General features: G+C 36.5%; 6 protein-coding genes, 1 long non-coding RNA gene and 1 other non-coding gene across 9 annotated transcripts in view; 2 read left to right on the top strand and 6 right to left on the bottom strand.

Moving 5' to 3' along the window:
* LOC104768445 overlaps positions 1-394 on the top strand; it is a 7759-nt gene extending 7365 nt beyond the window's left edge. The window contains exon 2 of the long non-coding RNA XR_002037058.1: positions 29-394. This is a non-coding gene — a long non-coding RNA (uncharacterized LOC104768445). The remainder of the gene's footprint in view (positions 1-28) is intronic.
* LOC104768442 (E3 ubiquitin-protein ligase SGR9, amyloplastic) lies at positions 4561-5971 on the bottom strand. The gene has a single exon (XM_010492433.2). The coding sequence runs from the start codon at positions 5699-5701 to the stop codon at positions 4853-4855; it is 849 nt and encodes a 282-aa protein (XP_010490735.1). The 5' UTR covers positions 5702-5971; the 3' UTR covers positions 4561-4852.
* On the bottom strand, positions 7270-9363 carry LOC104768441. Its single transcript, XM_010492432.2, has 6 exons — positions 9077-9363; positions 8648-8789; positions 8443-8527; positions 8312-8359; positions 8095-8195; positions 7270-7676 (listed from the first exon to the last, which is right to left on the bottom strand). The coding sequence occupies exons 1-6, from the start codon at positions 9258-9260 to the stop codon at positions 7544-7546; spliced, it is 693 nt and encodes a 230-aa protein (XP_010490734.1). The 5' UTR covers positions 9261-9363; the 3' UTR covers positions 7270-7543.
* On the bottom strand, positions 9495-10185 carry LOC104768440 (pathogenesis-related protein PRB1-3). Its single transcript, XM_010492431.2, is given in 1 exon segment — positions 9495-10185. A coding segment is annotated over 1 exon segment (675 nt). The 5' UTR covers positions 10170-10185.
* Positions 11163-11244, bottom strand: TRNAS-CGA. Its single transcript has one exon. It is a non-coding gene; the product is annotated as a tRNA-Ser (tRNA).
* LOC104768439 lies at positions 11399-13354 on the bottom strand. The gene is made up of 5 exons (XM_010492430.2): positions 13042-13354; positions 12860-12938; positions 12665-12752; positions 12377-12498; positions 11399-11790 (listed from the first exon to the last, which is right to left on the bottom strand). Exons 1-4 carry the CDS (start codon positions 13318-13320, stop codon positions 12402-12404), a joined length of 543 nt encoding a protein of 180 aa, XP_010490732.1. The 5' UTR covers positions 13321-13354; the 3' UTR covers positions 11399-11790; positions 12377-12401.
* On the top strand, positions 13738-14530 carry LOC104768437. Its single transcript, XM_010492428.1, has one exon. It carries the CDS (start codon positions 13851-13853, stop codon positions 14334-14336), a length of 486 nt encoding a protein of 161 aa, XP_010490730.1. The 5' UTR covers positions 13738-13850; the 3' UTR covers positions 14337-14530.
* Positions 16053-17576, bottom strand: LOC104768436 (protein GPR107). Of its 2 annotated transcripts, XM_010492426.2 has the most exons (2): positions 17010-17576; positions 16053-16898 (listed from the first exon to the last, which is right to left on the bottom strand). In XM_010492426.2, exons 1-2 carry the CDS (start codon positions 17515-17517, stop codon positions 16252-16254), a joined length of 1155 nt encoding a protein of 384 aa, XP_010490728.1. In that variant the 5' UTR covers positions 17518-17576; the 3' UTR covers positions 16053-16251. The 2 variants fall into 2 exon arrangements, with proteins under 2 accessions (XP_010490728.1, XP_010490727.1); XM_010492425.1 differs by having other exon boundaries at positions 16053-17576.

The following is an 18238-nucleotide window of genomic DNA, read 5'->3' as shown; positions in this document are numbered from 1 at the left end:
CTGATCTCTTACTTGTTGTGAGATTCAGATCGAAATTCATATCATGGATTATGGGATTGAAATGAATTTCCAAAGAGGATGGATCTTTTTGGTCCTTTTCCTAAGTTCCATTTTGCATGACCCTCGTTGGCCTTCCCCTGTCCCTTCATCGTTTTTTTCTGTTCATAAGGATCCACAGATTTGATGTTACGGTACAGAGAACCACTGTCGTGTGTTGATAGACCAATTACATTATAACGAGGTGTTCGATTGTCTAGTTTCATATGTCGAAGTTAGATTGAATTTTCGTTACGGTGGAGAGAACCACTGTCGTGTGTTGATGGACGGACCAATTACATCAACGAGATGTTCAAATTTCTATATTATCTTAATGCATATGTCGAAGTTAGATTGAGTTTTCGATTTTTGTCATCTATACCTTTTTGTTGTGCTTCGAAATTCAGAATTCAACAAGTGAGCAATAAACGTCCACTTGTTTTTTTTTTTTCTTAATGATAAGGTTCCCTAATCCGATCTTTGAACAAGAACATGCACGATGATTTACGTTCCACAACTCAATACAAAAGAGGTTTTAGGTTTAACCCATTGAGATGTTGATATTGGGGATTCAGTTCCACTTGCTTATCAATCCTGACAAAGGGGTTCATTCATTGCTCATGTTTGATTAAGCATATGACGGTTCCACTAGTTCGACAAGGCCAATATCATCAAAGGGTGTCGGCTAGATCGTGTGACTTGACGCATAATTTGGTTAAAATTTTGATGCTATAGATCTAAAGTCAAATCAAAAGAGTAAGAAAATCACGTGTAGATAGGTCTAATACAGATAGAAAGAATGGTCCAGGTACATTTTCCCCTAGCATATCAAATAACTTTCATATATGGACCGATTAAATATTGAACCATTTTGTGAGAAACACATGTGGCCTTCGAACGTATTGAAGGGTCCTTGAATGCACCATCACAGTACAGTGTATTTTCATGTGCTTCCTATCCTTGATTAATTTCTTATCTTTATTACGAAAATTGAACAACTTCAGTCTCGTTTTGATTAAAGAAATTAAGAAGAAAGAAGAACGTACTATAAAATAGAAAATAAAACAAGTTCCCATATAGTATAAAAATAAGAAAGGAGTTGTGGTGACAGCTGGGCCATTGATGCACTGTGTTTTGTCTTTTGGTTGAGGGAGCATGGATGTCAGTCTATCTCTTTAGCTTCTTTTACTTCAAACTTAGCTTTGTTTTCTATTGTATTGTTTAATATTTTAGCTTATTCTTTGTTTTATTCAACATTCATTAAGACATTAACCTACTTCTCTTTAATAACTTTCAAGTTTAGTATAATGTTATATTGTAATTCAAATGTTTTATTTATCAAGGTAGAATGTGCAAGTAGGTGTTAGAACTGAGAATGAGCTTCTCCTTCCGAAGTGATTTAAATTGTGGAGGAGCTTATCGCCGTAAAACAGTTCCGAACTGAATTGAGAGAATTTGAGAATTTGAACTTGTATTGCTATTGCTGGAAAAAATATTTGATCCCTTACAACTGACACTCCCCTTACATATTTATACCGACCAATTTATTACTAAATTAATGCACCATTAATAGGACGCGATTTGCGCGGTCTAATTAATCATCTTGAATGCGGGAATCTTTGACCGGGACCGAGCTGCGAACTGACCAGCACGAAGCATCTCCGCACTCTCTTCCTTTCTCCGGGGCTGATGGGCCGATCACTAATTCGCTCTTGGCCCAGTAGACGAACCTGGCCTAGGCCCACTCGCCTATTGCTCGAGATGGCAGATCGTAGGTACAACAGTAGGTATTACACACTATATAATCTCTACTCATAATGTTTCCGGTTGACTTGATTTTTGATATATAGAGAAACAACAATAGCAAACTAAATCGAAATGAACTATATATCCACAAAACCTAGTTTAAAGGACCAAAATATATATTACTTCACGTTCATGAATTAATACATAATTCTCTTCGTTTTTTATGAATAAAAATGGTATAAACTTCTTGTAAAGTTCGCATACAGTAACGTATTACTATTTTGTATGTATAAAACTTGATTTTATATCCATTTCTAGCCAAAACAATTGAATATCAGTGAATGAATAAGCGAATATTAGTAAATACCATAGCTCAAAGTGACAGATTATGTTGTTACTTCAATTTTAGCGACATCTATGGATATGTAACTCTACAAAGTTTCATCGCATGCATCGAGTAAACTACATAAGACAAAATCGTTATTAGAAACAAAAAAGAATCACAAGTATATCAATTAAATTAAGAATAATTTGGTTTTATATTGAAATCATCAGTTAATAAGAAATTGAATGCACCCAAATCGAGACTGTCTCTGATTTTGAAAACCTTTCTGATGTTATCTCTATATAATTTGGAGTACAATATAAACGAGCATTTAAGTACATCTCATCTTTCGATAAGCCTAGGTTTACAAGTAAACTGAACCTACACCTTTATAAAAAGAATCTTAAACGCTAGCTAACTAAGTATATGTCTACATATACTAACCTTTTGTTTAAGTTTGTTTGACAGATGATAAATAAGAAAATGAAATAAAGTGGAGACGTGGGCACGTAGAGAAGAAGAGAGTAAATAGAATGCATGGCATGCAGGAAACATGAGACAGACATCGTGAAGGTCCCATATTGTCTGGTCGAACCAAACCTTGACATATTATCACAACACTATCTATCTAGTAACTAGTGTTCTTCGTATTGTCGTCGTACTGTATCATCTCGTCACATTACAATTAACTTAAAATTTATAAAATATTAGATTTTCCTTGTTTTGTTATCTAGCTAGTTGCAATTGTATCCGAACGTACTATTATCACTTCAATTTTGTACTTTTTATTAGACATCTCATCTTAGCTAGCTTGCAATGTAACTTATATATTATCAATCATCATCGTTTTCTGCAATTTTTTAAAAAATATTAGAATCTTTATCATAAAAAATTGCAGTATGCATGTATATATATATATGTGTGTGTGTATAATATCTACCTTGAGTAAATTAAGATCTGTCGAATTGCGAATTAGACCACGATAACATTGAAATTATGTTTCTTCTAACTACACAAATTCAAAAAACAAGACAAAGAAATCATCAAACCATTGAGAAAATATACAAAGAACCTAAATAGTTACTTCGACAATTTGATCTGCTCACCAGGAACGGCTTATCTTTCACTTCGACGGACACACTTTATACGTGCAACTAAGATACTTTTTAGCCTTTTAGGTGGTTCTCATCGAAGAAATTTCTCTTGATCCCAAAAAACCTTCTATGGACTATACATGGTAGGGTTTTTTTAATAACCTAAGTTAAGTTTTAGAGTTTTATCGATGGTTTTTTTGTGTTTAAAATTATTTATTACGTTCCTGTTTGTTAACAATAATTCACTTGGCGTAAAATTAAAAATTAAAACAATAATTCACTTCAAATTTTAATATTAGAATATTTATCTTTCTAATTTTTTTGTATTCCTGACTTTTCACGATAGAATAGTTGCACTAGACATTTTGATAACTCTATTGGTCGATCAAATTTAAATACTTCATTGACGGCTATATATAATAGATATTATTTCGTTATTTTATTATATCAAGTCGGATAATTGGCCCACGAAATAAAAGGCCTAAATGTAGAAAGCTCGAATATATATAGGCCCATTAGTTCCTTTTAGGATTTTGACCGACTCTTTGTTATGAAGAAAAGTTGGCTGCTCGTAAGACCTCTCTTTATGGCAAAGGCTCGATGATTTTTTCTGGTTTTGGGGGATAATTGTGGTTCAGCCATGTTTTATGATAAAGCTATGAACAACGCTAAAAAGGTCAGAAAGCTATCATGATCGCAATCGCAAGGATAAGAAAGCTATGGATTTTGTTATCAACCGTTCAGCAATTCTCAAGAGGTGCGTTGGTTCGGCTGTAGAAGAAGGAGGAGCATGTCAACCATCAGGTTGGGAGTTACAGGACGAGAACAAAAAAAAAGAGAGCCAAGAATTGCTTCCCCTTTAACGTTTTGTTGCTCTCTTGATCAACAAATAAACTCTCTGCCACCCTAAACATGTGCATCTCTTGGACAAAGTTATGGCTCATAGGCGGCTTATTCAAGTTGTTTCTCGAGTAATTGAACCAGACTAGAGGATTACATCAATGATGATTTGTTGTTAAGTTTTAGAGTTTTATCGATGGTTTTTGTGTTTAAAATTATTTATTACATTTATGTTGTTAACAATAATTCACTTTGCGTAAAAAAAAAAAAAAAAAAACCAATAATTCACTACAAATTTTAATATTAGAATATTTATCTTTCTTATTTTTGTATTCCTGAATTTTCACGATAGAATAGTTGCACATGACATCTTGATCAACTCTATTTATAATTGGTCGATCAAATTTAAAAACTTAATTGACGGCTATATATAATAGACTAATAGATATTAGTATTTCGTTATTTTATTATATCAATTGTTTAATTGGCGCAGGAAATAAAAAGACAACAAAATAGCTATTACATGAAGCAAATAAAATTGGTTTTCTTTTATCTGTTAATTTCATTTCTATTACAACAAATCCCTATTCGCGTTAGTATACATGAACGAACTTATTTAGTAACAAAACAGCTAAAAATTAAAAAAAAAAAAAAAAGAAACGAAAGTCCTCATGAGTTCTATAATTATATCAAAACGGTCCAAACACTCAACAGCACTCATACTATTTATTAGATATCTTTACTATTATTAGATAACGAACGATGTACACGCTTCTTCTTTTACACATGTGTCAATCACCGCGAGTCGCGATCACGCCACGTGTAAGTCGCTAGTCTTGACGAGGATCTCCCATAACCGTTGGATCTCAGAGAAGACATCGTCGGTGGGGAGCTGAAACCTACAGGAAGGACACGTGTTCTTCTTGCTTAGCCATGGCAATATACACTTCCAGTGAAACGAATGCTGACATGGCATTTCGCAGACATCTCTCCCTTCGCTCATCTCTTCCTTGCATATCACGCATTCTACTTCTTCTCCTGCGCCTTTGAATACCTCAACCGCACGTAACGCAACCACTGCAGCTCTAGCTGCTGGAACTTCGTATCCTTGTTTCTGATCTCCCCGGCGAAGGTGGTTGTAGCCTCCCATTATGTCCACGAATCTTTTGCATCTTACTAGGGTTTCTATGTACGGCATCAAGATTCCGGCATCGCAAGTCCAGAGACCGGAGTTATTACTTAGCATGGTATCGGAGCACATGTTGCCGAGGATTTCCCGCCAATTATCTGCGGAAGCTTCTAGAACATCTGGATCAAGCTGGTGGGTTTCGCAGAGAAAGAGGAGGAGGACTACAGCGTCGAGGTCCCTGAGCTTCATGTTGGTGGCGTAAGAGGTGAGAGATTGGTGTTTACGGTTGATGAGAAGAGGGTTGAGGAGTGAGAGGAGATGGTTGGCGATGAGGTGGGTTTTGTCTGGCAGAGATAGAGAGAGGAGGTGGCGGAGAGTGAGGGAGAAAAGGGTCGGAGAGGACAGGACGGCGGCAAGGCGGCGGCGATGGTGGTGAGAGATTGAGAGGATGGAGTGAGTTAGATTTGTGAGATGTGAAGGAGATAGAGTAGAGAGTGACGCCATGATGATCGTGGTGTTTTCTTCTTCCATATCGGATCTTGTGTGCTTCGTTTTCTCGCTTCTCTTTGACACTTTCACCTTTTTTTTTGATGAATCTTTTGCTTATATAACATGTATTAAGTCATTAGGAGTTTGGTGAAAGTAATAATAAAATAGAGTGATTTTTCTATTAAGGAAAAAACAAATAGGGTGTGGTACAAAAGAGATTGTTGTCGGCTTTGCTTGTTTGGGTTTTGATTTAATTGATATGTAAATATGTTGGAGAATAAAGGGTGTAGAAGCAATGAATGGAGAAGAGTTGGCAAAAAAGTTTAACAACACTTTTGCCACTGTTGGTGACAGACATAATTAGCTTGCAAACTTTATGGAATTAAAAAGTGTTTCATTTCACTTCTAACTAAATCTTGAAAATAGGAAATTCGAAGAATTTATTTGGAAGGCTATGCGTAGAAATTTAGAAAACTATACCTTTTTGCTAATGTTACTAACTCCACAGTCTAAACCAAATTTTTGACTACACAGTGTAACCAACTATAATTTTAGTTACATTTACCAAAGTTGATCAAGAGTTTGATCATGTGAAGCTAGTGAGTGGGACCAGACAAGAGTCTGTGGAGTATATAGTAAGAATTTGGATCGGCTCGTTTATATAAATCTACTTGTCCATATGGAATTTGTCTACTTTCACAACTGAAATCCCCCATAAACCCCATCAATTCATACCAAATATTTAGATAAGATTATTTACCGAACTCATGTTGTTGTTTAGGACAAAGAGATCTTCTCTTATTGGTTGGTGTATATGACCAAACAAAAGCCACAAAACAAGAGGAAGATGATCAAAAGTCAAAACTATATCAAGAACAAAAGGGTTGGCTAAATCCATTGCTTCTCCTATCTTTTCAACTGTTGTCTTCAAGAAACAGTGTTGAAAAGATTAATAATTCAGATGACCACACCATTCTATAACTCTAGTCTCTATGCATTTGTCCCGGTGTGTTGTCTATACTTTTCACAAACTCTCATGTCTCCCAAATCCCTAAACAAGATTTTGGAGGACATCAAAAATGAAAAGTCTACAATGGCTGTTTTGGCATAATTAGCCCTCACTCCAAAGAAAAACTTACCACCATAACAAAAATAAGCTTACCAATTAGATTGATCCATAAATCAGTGAAAATCCTACTACAGGGGTTTGGCCATTGAGTTTATTGGATCTCACTAGTACCGAAGTGAAGAACATCTTAATTATAAGCATAAGGATGTACAGTTTCCCTAATCATAAAATCTACAAATTTAATAATGCATCAAATCTTCTACGCAACCAGTGGGACTCATGAAGAAAGATTGGTTACCGTGAGAACTGAGAAGATATGATAGCAAGATGCTTCAATGACAAGTAAAGATGACCCACTAAAGAAAAGCAAGTGAACAATTAAAAACTTCATTATATTATTCTACTGTGCTCGATTTGTATTGCACTAGTGAGAATGTGCCCCCACAAAACCCTTATAGTACAAAGTCATTCACTTTCTAAAAGCAAGACGGATCACTTCACCACATGGGCATCCAAAGATAACAGCTTTAGTCAAAACACAAGAGAGAAAAAAGATCACATAGTTTAACAATGTAACATCTGCTTATCTGAGACGTTCTGCTTTTGCTAAGACATGTATTTGTTATTCATAATCTTCAAACAGAGCCAGGGAAGAGAGACAACAATAGTTTTTCTAGCATCATGAAGTTTGCAGATAGATAATTTTGATAATCAAATCGACCTAGAACATCCAAACAGTAAAGATACAAAGAAAAATGCGCTTTGGATCTCTTACCATTGTATTACACCACCAGAATGGAATGGGAACTAAGAAATTACTGCAGAACTTGCAATGTGATTCGTTCGTTAAGAAGGAAGTTCCTGTTCTTTGTAATGTATGCATTCATTGCCTGGGTCTGAGATGTGAAACGCACCAACGCCACCCTCTTTGAAGTTCCAAGTCCTTGACTGCAGGGTAAAAGAAAGGCATTAAAATAGTTTCATGTCCTTATTTTATCAGTAATCAAGAAATTACTACACAGCACGACCAAAGAGCACAAAGATCTGTAGATATATTGTGTCAAACAAGATGACAAAATGTCACATGCCTAGTCAAGAAAACAAAACATTATGACAGTCCAGAGTGGGTTTTATCACTCCTCTTATAATTCTCGGATTTTACATTTGTACTATTAAGATAGATATATATTGCTTATTCTAGTGAGAGTAATATGATTAAATCCAAAAGTAGAGAAAAATCATTGTAACTGATTAATCAAACAGAAGAGCACTGGATTTGCAAGACTACTAGTGGAACTAACGGCTAATCAAATGCGGAAAGAGTAAAGGCCAAAAAATAAGAATTAGTAAACCAATAATTACTCACATTGTGAGGAACTGGATGGATCCAGGATAATAGAGACAGCCAGATAAGAACTTATCTATGTCATCGGTTATAGCATTCACCGGAAGCCCATGTAGTGCAACCTAAACAGTAAACAATATAAAATCTCATCAAACACTAATTGATACGAATCACAGTCGACTGAGAGAACAAGAGCTCGATAAACAAAGTAGTTATGACAGAAAATATATAGGCTTACCACTTTCCCCTCAAAAGGAACAATTGGATCCCACTGAGAACGAGCAGCCTAATCATAGACAAAGGAATCAACTCCGGATTAAAATAGTCATCTAACAAAAACGAAGTCTATATAACTTGTAGAGGAATTACCCTTTCTAATCTATAGAGCTTTCCTTTCCTTGCGATATTCCGAAGTGCTCTATCATATGCTGAAAGTGAAGGGAACTGGACAAAACTGATATACAAACATCATCGAGAATGAAGAAGGATTGAAATGCGTTAGTTTGGAATTGAAATTTCCTGCTTCCAATAATAAAACTTGTAACAACAATGCAAATAAAGCTTAACAACTTACACTGCCGCAGGGGTTAAGTTCCCACCACGCGGATAGTTGAATTTGAGATCATCTGGTGTCACATTGCATCCCTCGAGTACGTTCATTATATCACTCCTCAGAGAATGTTTTGAAAAGCCTGAAAATTTCCCATAAAACCTCCCTGAAAAGAACAAAAAAAAAAACACGATCAATATTGAGCTAAAGTCCCAAAACCATAACAATTCAGAGTCCTTCTACGCTCTCTACCTCTATATCAATCAAAATAAACAAAATTTTCCCATTTTGAACAGTAATTTCAACAATAGAATCTGCGGTTAAACTCAGAAACCAAACATTTTCAATATCAATAGCTTCAGATATACTCACTCCAAGCAAATCAAAACCCTCAAAAATTGGAGAAATGCTCTGAAAGAAACAATAGAGACATGAAAGGGAAAAAAAGAGAACCTTCTCCCGGAGAAACTCCCGGAGGCGGTGGTGGTAACGGAGAGGAAGGAGGCTGCTCCGTCTCCGTGGCGGTAGATAAGCATTTCCTCGAATCCTGAAGAAACAGAAGAGAGCTACGGCTAATTACATGATCCGATTGCCGGAGACACAAACTCGATCTGATCGCGCTACGAATGATACTCATTTCTTCACCGGAACAAAAAAAATGTTTAGGGTTTTTCTCTACAGAGATCGAGAGACTCTCTCAGTAACGACGATGACGAAAACAAACACAGTGAACACCAAACGACAACGTTTCACATACTTTTTAAAAAAGCCCATATAACAGGTCAAAGCCCATAACTTTGAACATCATCAACACGGTCAATATACATTATTAGAAAGAAGATTAAAGAAAACAAACAAAACTTGACCATTATTAGTAAGGGGGAAAAAAAGTGTATAAATAAATTCTCAATGTTTATTTAGGCATATCAAAAGGGCTTTCGCCTTCGTAATTCCCGGAAGGCGAATACTCGCAAATCACTAAGAATCCAAGGTCGTTATCGCACTTCTCACGTACGCATCCAACGGCTGTGGTTGTACGCCAAATGATCTGCGTATAATGACCGCACATTTCGCCAGGCTTACACGTATTAGTCGTCCGATCGTAGTTCACACTTTCCATCATCCATTTAGTAACAACTCTGTTCGGCGACCAGTTCTCATTATTTCGGTACCAGAATATGTTCTCTCCGTGAGGCCCACCTGAATGTGTCATTTTGCAATCCGCTTTACGTAGTTTGGCCCAATTAGAAGCGAAACGGGTTAAGCCTTTATCCCATGTGAGACTCGACACGCCTGAAGCTTCACGTGCTGCGTTGTGGGCGAGTAAGAACTTGGCCGATTGCGAAACCTTCTTTCCTCTGTATGTCACACGTTCGAAGGCGGCTTTATTGCCCGGAAAGAAAGTTCCGACGACGGACGGGATTAGAAAAAGGAGGAGAAGAGAGGAGATGGAGAGACAATGATGTAACAACGAAGACGACGACGACGACGACGACATCTCTCTTCGTGGTAGAGTAGAAGTAGTCGTCGTCTTCGTGTTTCTCATTCCCAGAAGTCTTTTGTTTCTGTGGATTTGTGTTTACTTTTGAAAACATTCATAATTCAGTTAGTTGATTTGCCATTTTCTGACAAGCTTTGACAGGTTGTGTCTCTTCGTCTGTTCGTTTTCAGTTTGTTTCTTTGGTTTGTTTTCTTAGTTTGTTATATAATAAACGGCCATTACATAAAACAAAACAAAATATAAGCGCTGACTTTGTTCGTTTTGATTAATGAAACTGACAAAAAATCTTATACAACTCTGAAAAAATAAAAGGAGTACTTTGCGGGCTTTTAAGATGTTTCAATGCAATATATAACTTGGTATATATATTATTTGTTTATACGAACGTTACAAATTTGCTATGAACGTTACAAATTTGATATAACTTGGTGTATTATTTGTTTATACGAACGTTGCGCGTGAGAGACGCACGTGAATCTCTATTGTCTATTGTTGTTCCCTCTTTTTTCTCTCAAGCTTTCTTCGTCTTCCTCTGTTTCATCATTCCATGACAAGAAAAATAACCAAAAGGATAGAAGAAAAAAAAAAGAATCCAAAACATAAATTAAGAAATGACGATTAGGAATCCACTGATCGGGAGAAATCTTCTTTTCTGGTACATCATCATCCACATGTGTATTCCAGGTAACAAATCTACACTTCTAGTCAGGATTGCCAGGAACACAAAACAGCTTCTTTTGGATTTTGGTTAACCCAAACGTTTTCTCCGCTCAAGAAAAATCGATCTTTTTGATAATGTTTTTTGTTTTTGTTTTCATAGATCGATTGTGTAGATTTTGCATGAGGAATAGAAAACGTCCTCAATTAGACAAAAAAAAAAAAGGGTTATTGTCTTTGCAATTTCATCTAACCGGGGTTCTTGTCTTTGCAATTTAATCTAACCGGGGTTCTTGTCTTTGCAATTTAATCTAACCGGGGTTCTTGTCTTTGCAATTTAATCTAACCGGGAATTTCCCGTAAATAAAGAAAAAAAAAAATCGTCGACAGCAGGATTCGAACCTGCGCGGGCATAGCCCAATTGATTTCGAGTCAATCTCCTTAACCACTCGGACATATCGACTTATTGTTACTCATCTAAATAGAAACATATATATTGGTTATCTTTAAAATTTCAGGACTTGTGGACTCGCAATTTATCACACTCAACTCTATCGAGATATTCACAAAGCACGACTGGTTCAAACTCAAACACACTGTCTACTTTCAATGCAAAGGAGAAAACAAAACTGTACTTCCAGATGTTATCAAAACCGGTGTCTTGTACACTTTCCGCGGTCAAGAATCATGGCAGGCTCGCCCCTAATCTCTTTTACAACCATCTATCTTTTAAACAATAATCATATGATTGTGAAACATACATGTTTCTTATTACAACAGCCTATGACTGAAATTGGTGGCGAAAAGTGTAAGCGATGCGGAGTCTACGAGCAAGGCAGCCTTGTTTCAGACAAAGAGTTCGATGAATGGGAACTTTGTCCCTCTGATTTCTCTGCTAGCCAAATCTATATGCATTTTAAAGAAAAGGAGATTAATGCTACTTTTGTCTGCCACGGTTGCGCCCAGGTCGACTCCGGTTAGTGAAAACTAATTTCCGCATTTATGTTACCTGTCAAAAGAAACGAACAGATAGGATTGATCACAAGTAATTTTACATATATGAACTGAATGCAATGATGTGTGTAGTATCTGCTAAAGCAACAACAAGTTCTAGTCCCCAAGAGGAAGGATATAACGGGATAACAGTCACTATAGCAATTGTAGCAGGGGTATTGTGTGCAACTCTGGTTGTGGTTGGAGGCGTTTTTGCGTTCAAGCATGCTCAAAGGATGAAGAAGCAGCGAGATCAAGCTCGGTTTATGCAACTATTTGAGGAAAGTGATGAACCTGAAGATGAACTTGGACTTGAACCTGTGATATGATATGGTACTGAGCAGGTTCGTCCACAAACAATTATCTGAACAGAGACTTTTTGGTGTTTCATAAGTTTTGCAGCTACTATTAGGAAAGAGGATTGACAGTAGGAAATCTTAGTTTTTTTGGCCATCTGGTTTTTGGTATTTGCTTCTTTCCCCCACATTTTAGAAATCAGACAAAATAATCACAAAAAGAGAACGCTATTGTATACACTCTAAGCCACAAATGCATATGAAACTTTAAAGTATGTGTTACCAATAAAAGAACTGAATCAGTACCTGCATTTGAATTTCATCAGACTATTTAACTCGAGCTCGGACTACTTCTGATGGCACGGTTGAAGTTATCCAATTCTTTGGAATCAGAACCATGAATCGTCTTAATGGTGTCAATGCAACAGCTGCAGCATAAAAAAGACATTAAACAGTGTTATACTAACATCTATGTCTTCCAAATTGTTCTATTCCCGGAGTAGTAGGATCATCCAGTTATGTTAAGCAAGTTCATAATTAGCTGAATCCCCTAAACAAGATTGATAATACACATTTGATCAGTACTGATGTTACCTGATAGCTTCCTTGTTGAATTTTTTTTCTTCAATCCCGTAGAGTGTCTTGAAAACTTCGGGCTCAACCCGACAAAAGTATGGACGATCTGAACGTTGACAAGGAGATTTTGGTTACAAATGTTCATAGCATATAAATGTTTCAGTTGATAAACAAATGTATCAGAGTGATAAGCTAATAAATAGATTAATGTACCAGAATAAATGGAGCATTTGCGTGTAGCTTTGTTGTAGTTAATGCACCATCCATCATCTCCGATCATGCTACGATACAGCTGGAATTAAGCATTAAAAACGTCAAAAAAACATTGATACAATTAACACAGACAGAGTAATTTCGTCGAACAAGTGGTGGGTGGAAAAAAAACAAAATTTAACCTCGACATCATCAGGGTCGTCGAAGATTTCGTCAGGGGTGGCGAAAGCGAAGTCCTTTGCAAGCTTACAGCAAGCTCCACATCCTTCTACGCATTTCCAAGTCAATTCCTTCGTTGTTCTGCCAGAGGAGAAACCGCTCGTTGACGTCGTCGTTGGCCGCTTATTCTCCGGCTTGGCTTTCTTAGTTGATTTAGGCTGTGAAACTTGTGACCGCCTCGTAGCAGCAGAGATAATCGCCGTGCTCAATGGTGCCGTCGATAACGCAAGCGATGTAAACATATTTCTCTTTGGGCGCAAATTAGAAAAATCAAGAAATGTTCTTAAAGATAAGAAAGATGCATCCGGTTCAGACGCAAACCTTTCTTTATCCGGTTCAATCGCAAATTGTGAAAATGTATCCGGTTCAAACGCAAACCTTTCTTTATCCGGTTTAGTCGCAAATTATGAAGATGTGTGTTGTTATTGCATCATCTCGTTCTTTATCCGGTCAAATCGCAAGTACTAATAGTAATATTGTAGTTAATTCAGTATTGATGAAAAATTCAATTGGATCACCGAATTAAAGGACTATAATGTTATTAATTAATTAATAACATCTCCTTTCCTTAATCATTCTCTCTCTCAACATTTCTACTTTAATATCCCACTAATCTTTTCTTCAAATCTAAGCTTCACTTATTCCTCCACGTTAGTAAACCTTAAAATACAATAAAAAACCAAAATCCATATATATATTAGACATACGCATTACATAATCACCGAGGCCGAGAGGAGGAAAAAAATATCACACAAATAAAAAAAACTTGAGCATGAACTCGGTGTGTATCTCAAGTTGCATCAACGATGCACATGACCCGCGCGTGCCTGTTCGTCCCGTACGTGCCTCCTACGTAAATCTATATAAGTGGCCCGAGTCCGACGCTGAGTTCGTTCGCTCCGTCCGTCGTGGAGGTGGCGTTCCGGAAGCGCGTGTAGTGGATAGCATATCTTGCCGACAGATGTACCTCCGGAGCTACACTTTCTCTAGGGAAGACGATGAGAATAAATCGGAGAAGGCTATGACGTCGGCGGCGACGCACACGTCGTGTCTAGGGAGAGTTAAGGAAACAGCGTCGTTTCGTCGTAAGAGTAAGGAGGAAAGTGACGTAAACGTCGAGCGTACAAAGCGGCGTCGTGGTGAGAAGAGGAGGGTTAGAAGGAAGAAGCGACAAGAACAAGCTTGTTCTATTATGTTCAGGTTTTTTCGAAGGTTATTGTCTTGTGCTGCCACCGTAGATGTTGTTGATCCAAACTAAGTTGTTATATAAGTTAATTACTTTTTTTTTGCATCAAACTTATTATATTCAGATATGAGTTTTTTTCTTTCTTTCTTTGTTTTAAGAGTTATTTGTTGAATTCTTCCTTTTTTGTTGATTTTGTTTGTATTTAAACTTGTAATATACAGAATTTTCATGGGTTTCTATGAATTTATTTGTAGTTTAATTGTTTCCTTTTTTCTCTCTCTCTATTAATAGTTCAGGATTTTGGAAAATACAAAAATTCACCGGTGGTTTAAGTTATATGTTAGTAAAATTTTATATTTTGGCTACTAAATGTTTACAATTTTTCGGATAGTGAAATCACGGAAGCTAATTAACTTGTGACATCGTGCATTGTTGCTTTAGTATTGATATGATTTTCCCAAATGTTATCAGTTTAGTAAACGGGAAAACAAGAACAACTATAAACTTTTGATCTCTGGTAAATTGAAACTAGTAGGCGGGGAAATACCAGCATCGGATGCCCATGGATTTACTAAAGTTGTAAAACAAAGTTGTTCAACACTTGTAAAGGAGGAGAATCATATAGCCAGAACCAGATCTTGTTTTAACACTTTTTTTTTTTAATGTTTTAAAGAATTAATAGAGTGGTGATCATATACGTACATATATACGAGTGTCAAGAATATATACATATTAATAATATATTGTCAAATCTTGACGTAAAAATAGATAAACTCATAAAACCATTTGTATCAGTTTTGGTATTTCTAATATCGAATACTATTACGAACATAAATAGAATGGCATCTTTATTTTAAAATTCATAAAGTACCTCAACAAAAGTCTTGTAATGTCTCTGTAGATAATAAGGTAAGATATTCATAAAAATTTGTTTCTCACCAATAATACTAGTTGGCAATTTGGCATCGACATGTGTAGAATTGGAGGAGTCAATAAATCAACGCCAACCCGCATTACAGAATATAGCTTACACAATCTACAAATTATATATTAATGATGATGGTCGCATGATAAAATAGTTTAGTGGAACGAACAATATTAAGAGTTATCAAAAGAAAAAAATTCAGATCACGCCTCCTGGTTATCATTAGTGGGGACTTAGTGAACCACACATAATCACGACCACAAAAGATGATAATACAATATAGTTCACTTTCTCTTGCGTCACGACATTTTCCTCTACAATATTTATACGTGTAGACTATCCAAACCTCAATATATTTCGTTCATTTTACCGATTGAGTTAATAAATAAAGTTGTTAATTTTATCAAGCAAGACGTGGAACAACCATATGTCACTTGCTAACGTAAGAAATATTAATTCAAACTCCCGATTACTAATTTCCGGATAAATTGTCGGATGAAGCAGAGATAGTAAGCAAAAACAATTCTTGGATATAATGAAACAATAAAAAGATTAAAAACAATAAATATATAAAAATTGGCATACACCAAACAAGGCATGCTTTAATTCTGACGCTTAAGCTGCAAGACTCATCAACAAGACAATATGTCGGCCTTATTATTATTATTCAACCCTTTCTTCTTTGTTAATTTACGATTTGATTACAAACGTAATCATTGTAATCATTTCATAAATTTCCACGTACTCTAAAATCCTAGACCACTTTAGGTTTACACAAGTGACAATATACTTCCGGAACTATATATGATGTGTGTTGCCTTTTTTGTGTCCATTATATAAATGACCATAAAATACAAAGGAAATTGTCAATCCAAAGTTTCATGTATATATTCAACAGAAAATTACGAATATCACAGATTAAGTTCCACACTTCCACATGATCTACTGGATTTCTTTACTAACAAAAAGGCTTAATTAAGGCCTTAAGCTGAATACTACACTCCTTATTACACGTTTACAACTTAAAACACACATTTATATAGCAAGAAACAGATTGTTTCATCAGAGCCCAAACTCTTGTTCCTTGAGGGAAAGCTCGGCAGTTTCTTCTTCACCATCACTATCAAGACACTCATTCATCTCCATTGGCCTAAACATATAAAACATCAAACTACAAAACGCAAGACTTGCAATTTCCTCAGCTGCATTGCTCACCCACTCGTACTTATAGTCTACTGTAATCTTTAAAGCAAGCACCACAATTCTCGTGAAGAACAAATACACAATTACCAAAACGTAGAATCTCTTAACCGCTTTCCCTTCGGGTTTCTTCGATGTCTCTCTTAGACAACACATCGACCTAACCATTGCGAATACAATCGCCAAACAGCTAGTTGTATCAGCAAGCAAGAAGAATTGGTTCCAAGTCACCCAATTCTCGATGAAAGGTCCAGTTTCTCCAATCACAATCGAAGCAATGCTGGCTAAAACCTGAAGCGGAACAACGATCATCAACAGCTTCTTCTCTTTTCCTTGTAGCTTCGGTTGCAAGAAAGACCAACCGCTTCCGATTAGAACAATCACCGTGAAGAGCAAAACGACACTGACGAATTGGAAAACATAAAAAGTAATGTTCCAGCCATGAGCTGTGCCTGTGACGTTCACGTAGTGTTTATACACAGCAGTACAGAGCAGAGTCAAAGATTTCACTAGAAGCAGAGCAGCCATAAAAAGGTGGATACTTTGAGTATTGTTGTACCAGAAACAGAGCCAGAGACCAAAGAAAGTCAAGTAGCAAAGGGAGAAGAAGAGATACAAACCGGGTAACTGAGTCAAACCGGGTGGTAAGTAAATCTTTGACCCGTTCGGATCAAGATTGTACATCTCCATTTTGATCTTCATCGAAACTGTAGTGTCCGGTACGCAACTTGCGAAGAAGATAGAGTACTCGCCCGAGGACGTTATCGAATAGGAATGATCGAACTGAGACCGGTTGCGGAAGGTGAAGAGATGGAGGATGTAGTTGGAATCGAGGATGCAGAATCTAGGGTTTCGCTCCATCTCGAGGAGTACCTGGAGAAGCGATTCTTCCGTTAGGACGAAGAACCCTAATTTCGATGACTCGGTTGTACTCGGAGAAGATACTGAAACAGAGCTAACCGATACGGTTACATGACCGGTCTGGGTAAACCCGAATTTCTCGAAGAAAATGACCGGCCGTGAGTCATCGGAGATAGTGAAAGACTTAATCTCCGCTACCGTCAGAGTAGCACCAGAGAGTAGGAAGACGACGACGACGACGGCGGTGATAAAGGGTAATCTCGTCATTTACGGCTTCTCGTGCCGTGTTCTTTTGCTTACTAAATTCGTGGACGTTGTTGTATTATACACAATCTTCGGTTTAGTTGACGTTGACTCTAAGTCAAAGTCTTCTTGAGTGATGTTTTATTTATATAGTCGTTGATAACTTTTTTTTTAACTTGCAATGTATCATGTAAACGCTTATACGTATAACGCTCTCTCTTCTATAATGATTTCTAAATGCTCTGTTTCACTCTTTCAATCCTATTGCATAAAAGATTCAGGTTATGCTTCGAATCAGCAGTTAGCTTAGGATCTGACATCATTGAAGATGGAGACGATTTTGAGCCTTCACGCAATAACACATTGCATGTCCGGTCCAAAGTTGAAAACATGATCAAAGCTCCAATGGCGTTTACACCAATCGTTAAAGGCTTCTCTTTAATTAATCTTGACGTATACATACGAGTGATGATCATATACATAAGAATATATAGACACATCAGACATATTGTTTCTATATTTGAACATAATAATATAATTTTCAAATCTTGACGTGAAAATAGATATATAAACTCCTAAAACCCATATTGTATCAGTTTTAATTCGGTGCATCTTTTTAAAAAAATATTATCAAGTCCCTCAAAAAATGTCTTACAAATGTCTCTGAAGATTAATAAGGTCGTATAAGACATTCATTCAATATGTTTGTCCAAAAAAAAAAAAAAAAAAAAAAAAAAAAAGGGAT

This window comes from Camelina sativa, chromosome 20 (assembly GCF_000633955.1).
Source record: "Camelina sativa cultivar DH55 chromosome 20, Cs, whole genome shotgun sequence".
NCBI classification, from domain to species: Eukaryota; Viridiplantae; Streptophyta; class Magnoliopsida; order Brassicales; family Brassicaceae; genus Camelina; species Camelina sativa.
This window is presented reverse-complemented; position numbering and strand designations above follow the sequence as displayed.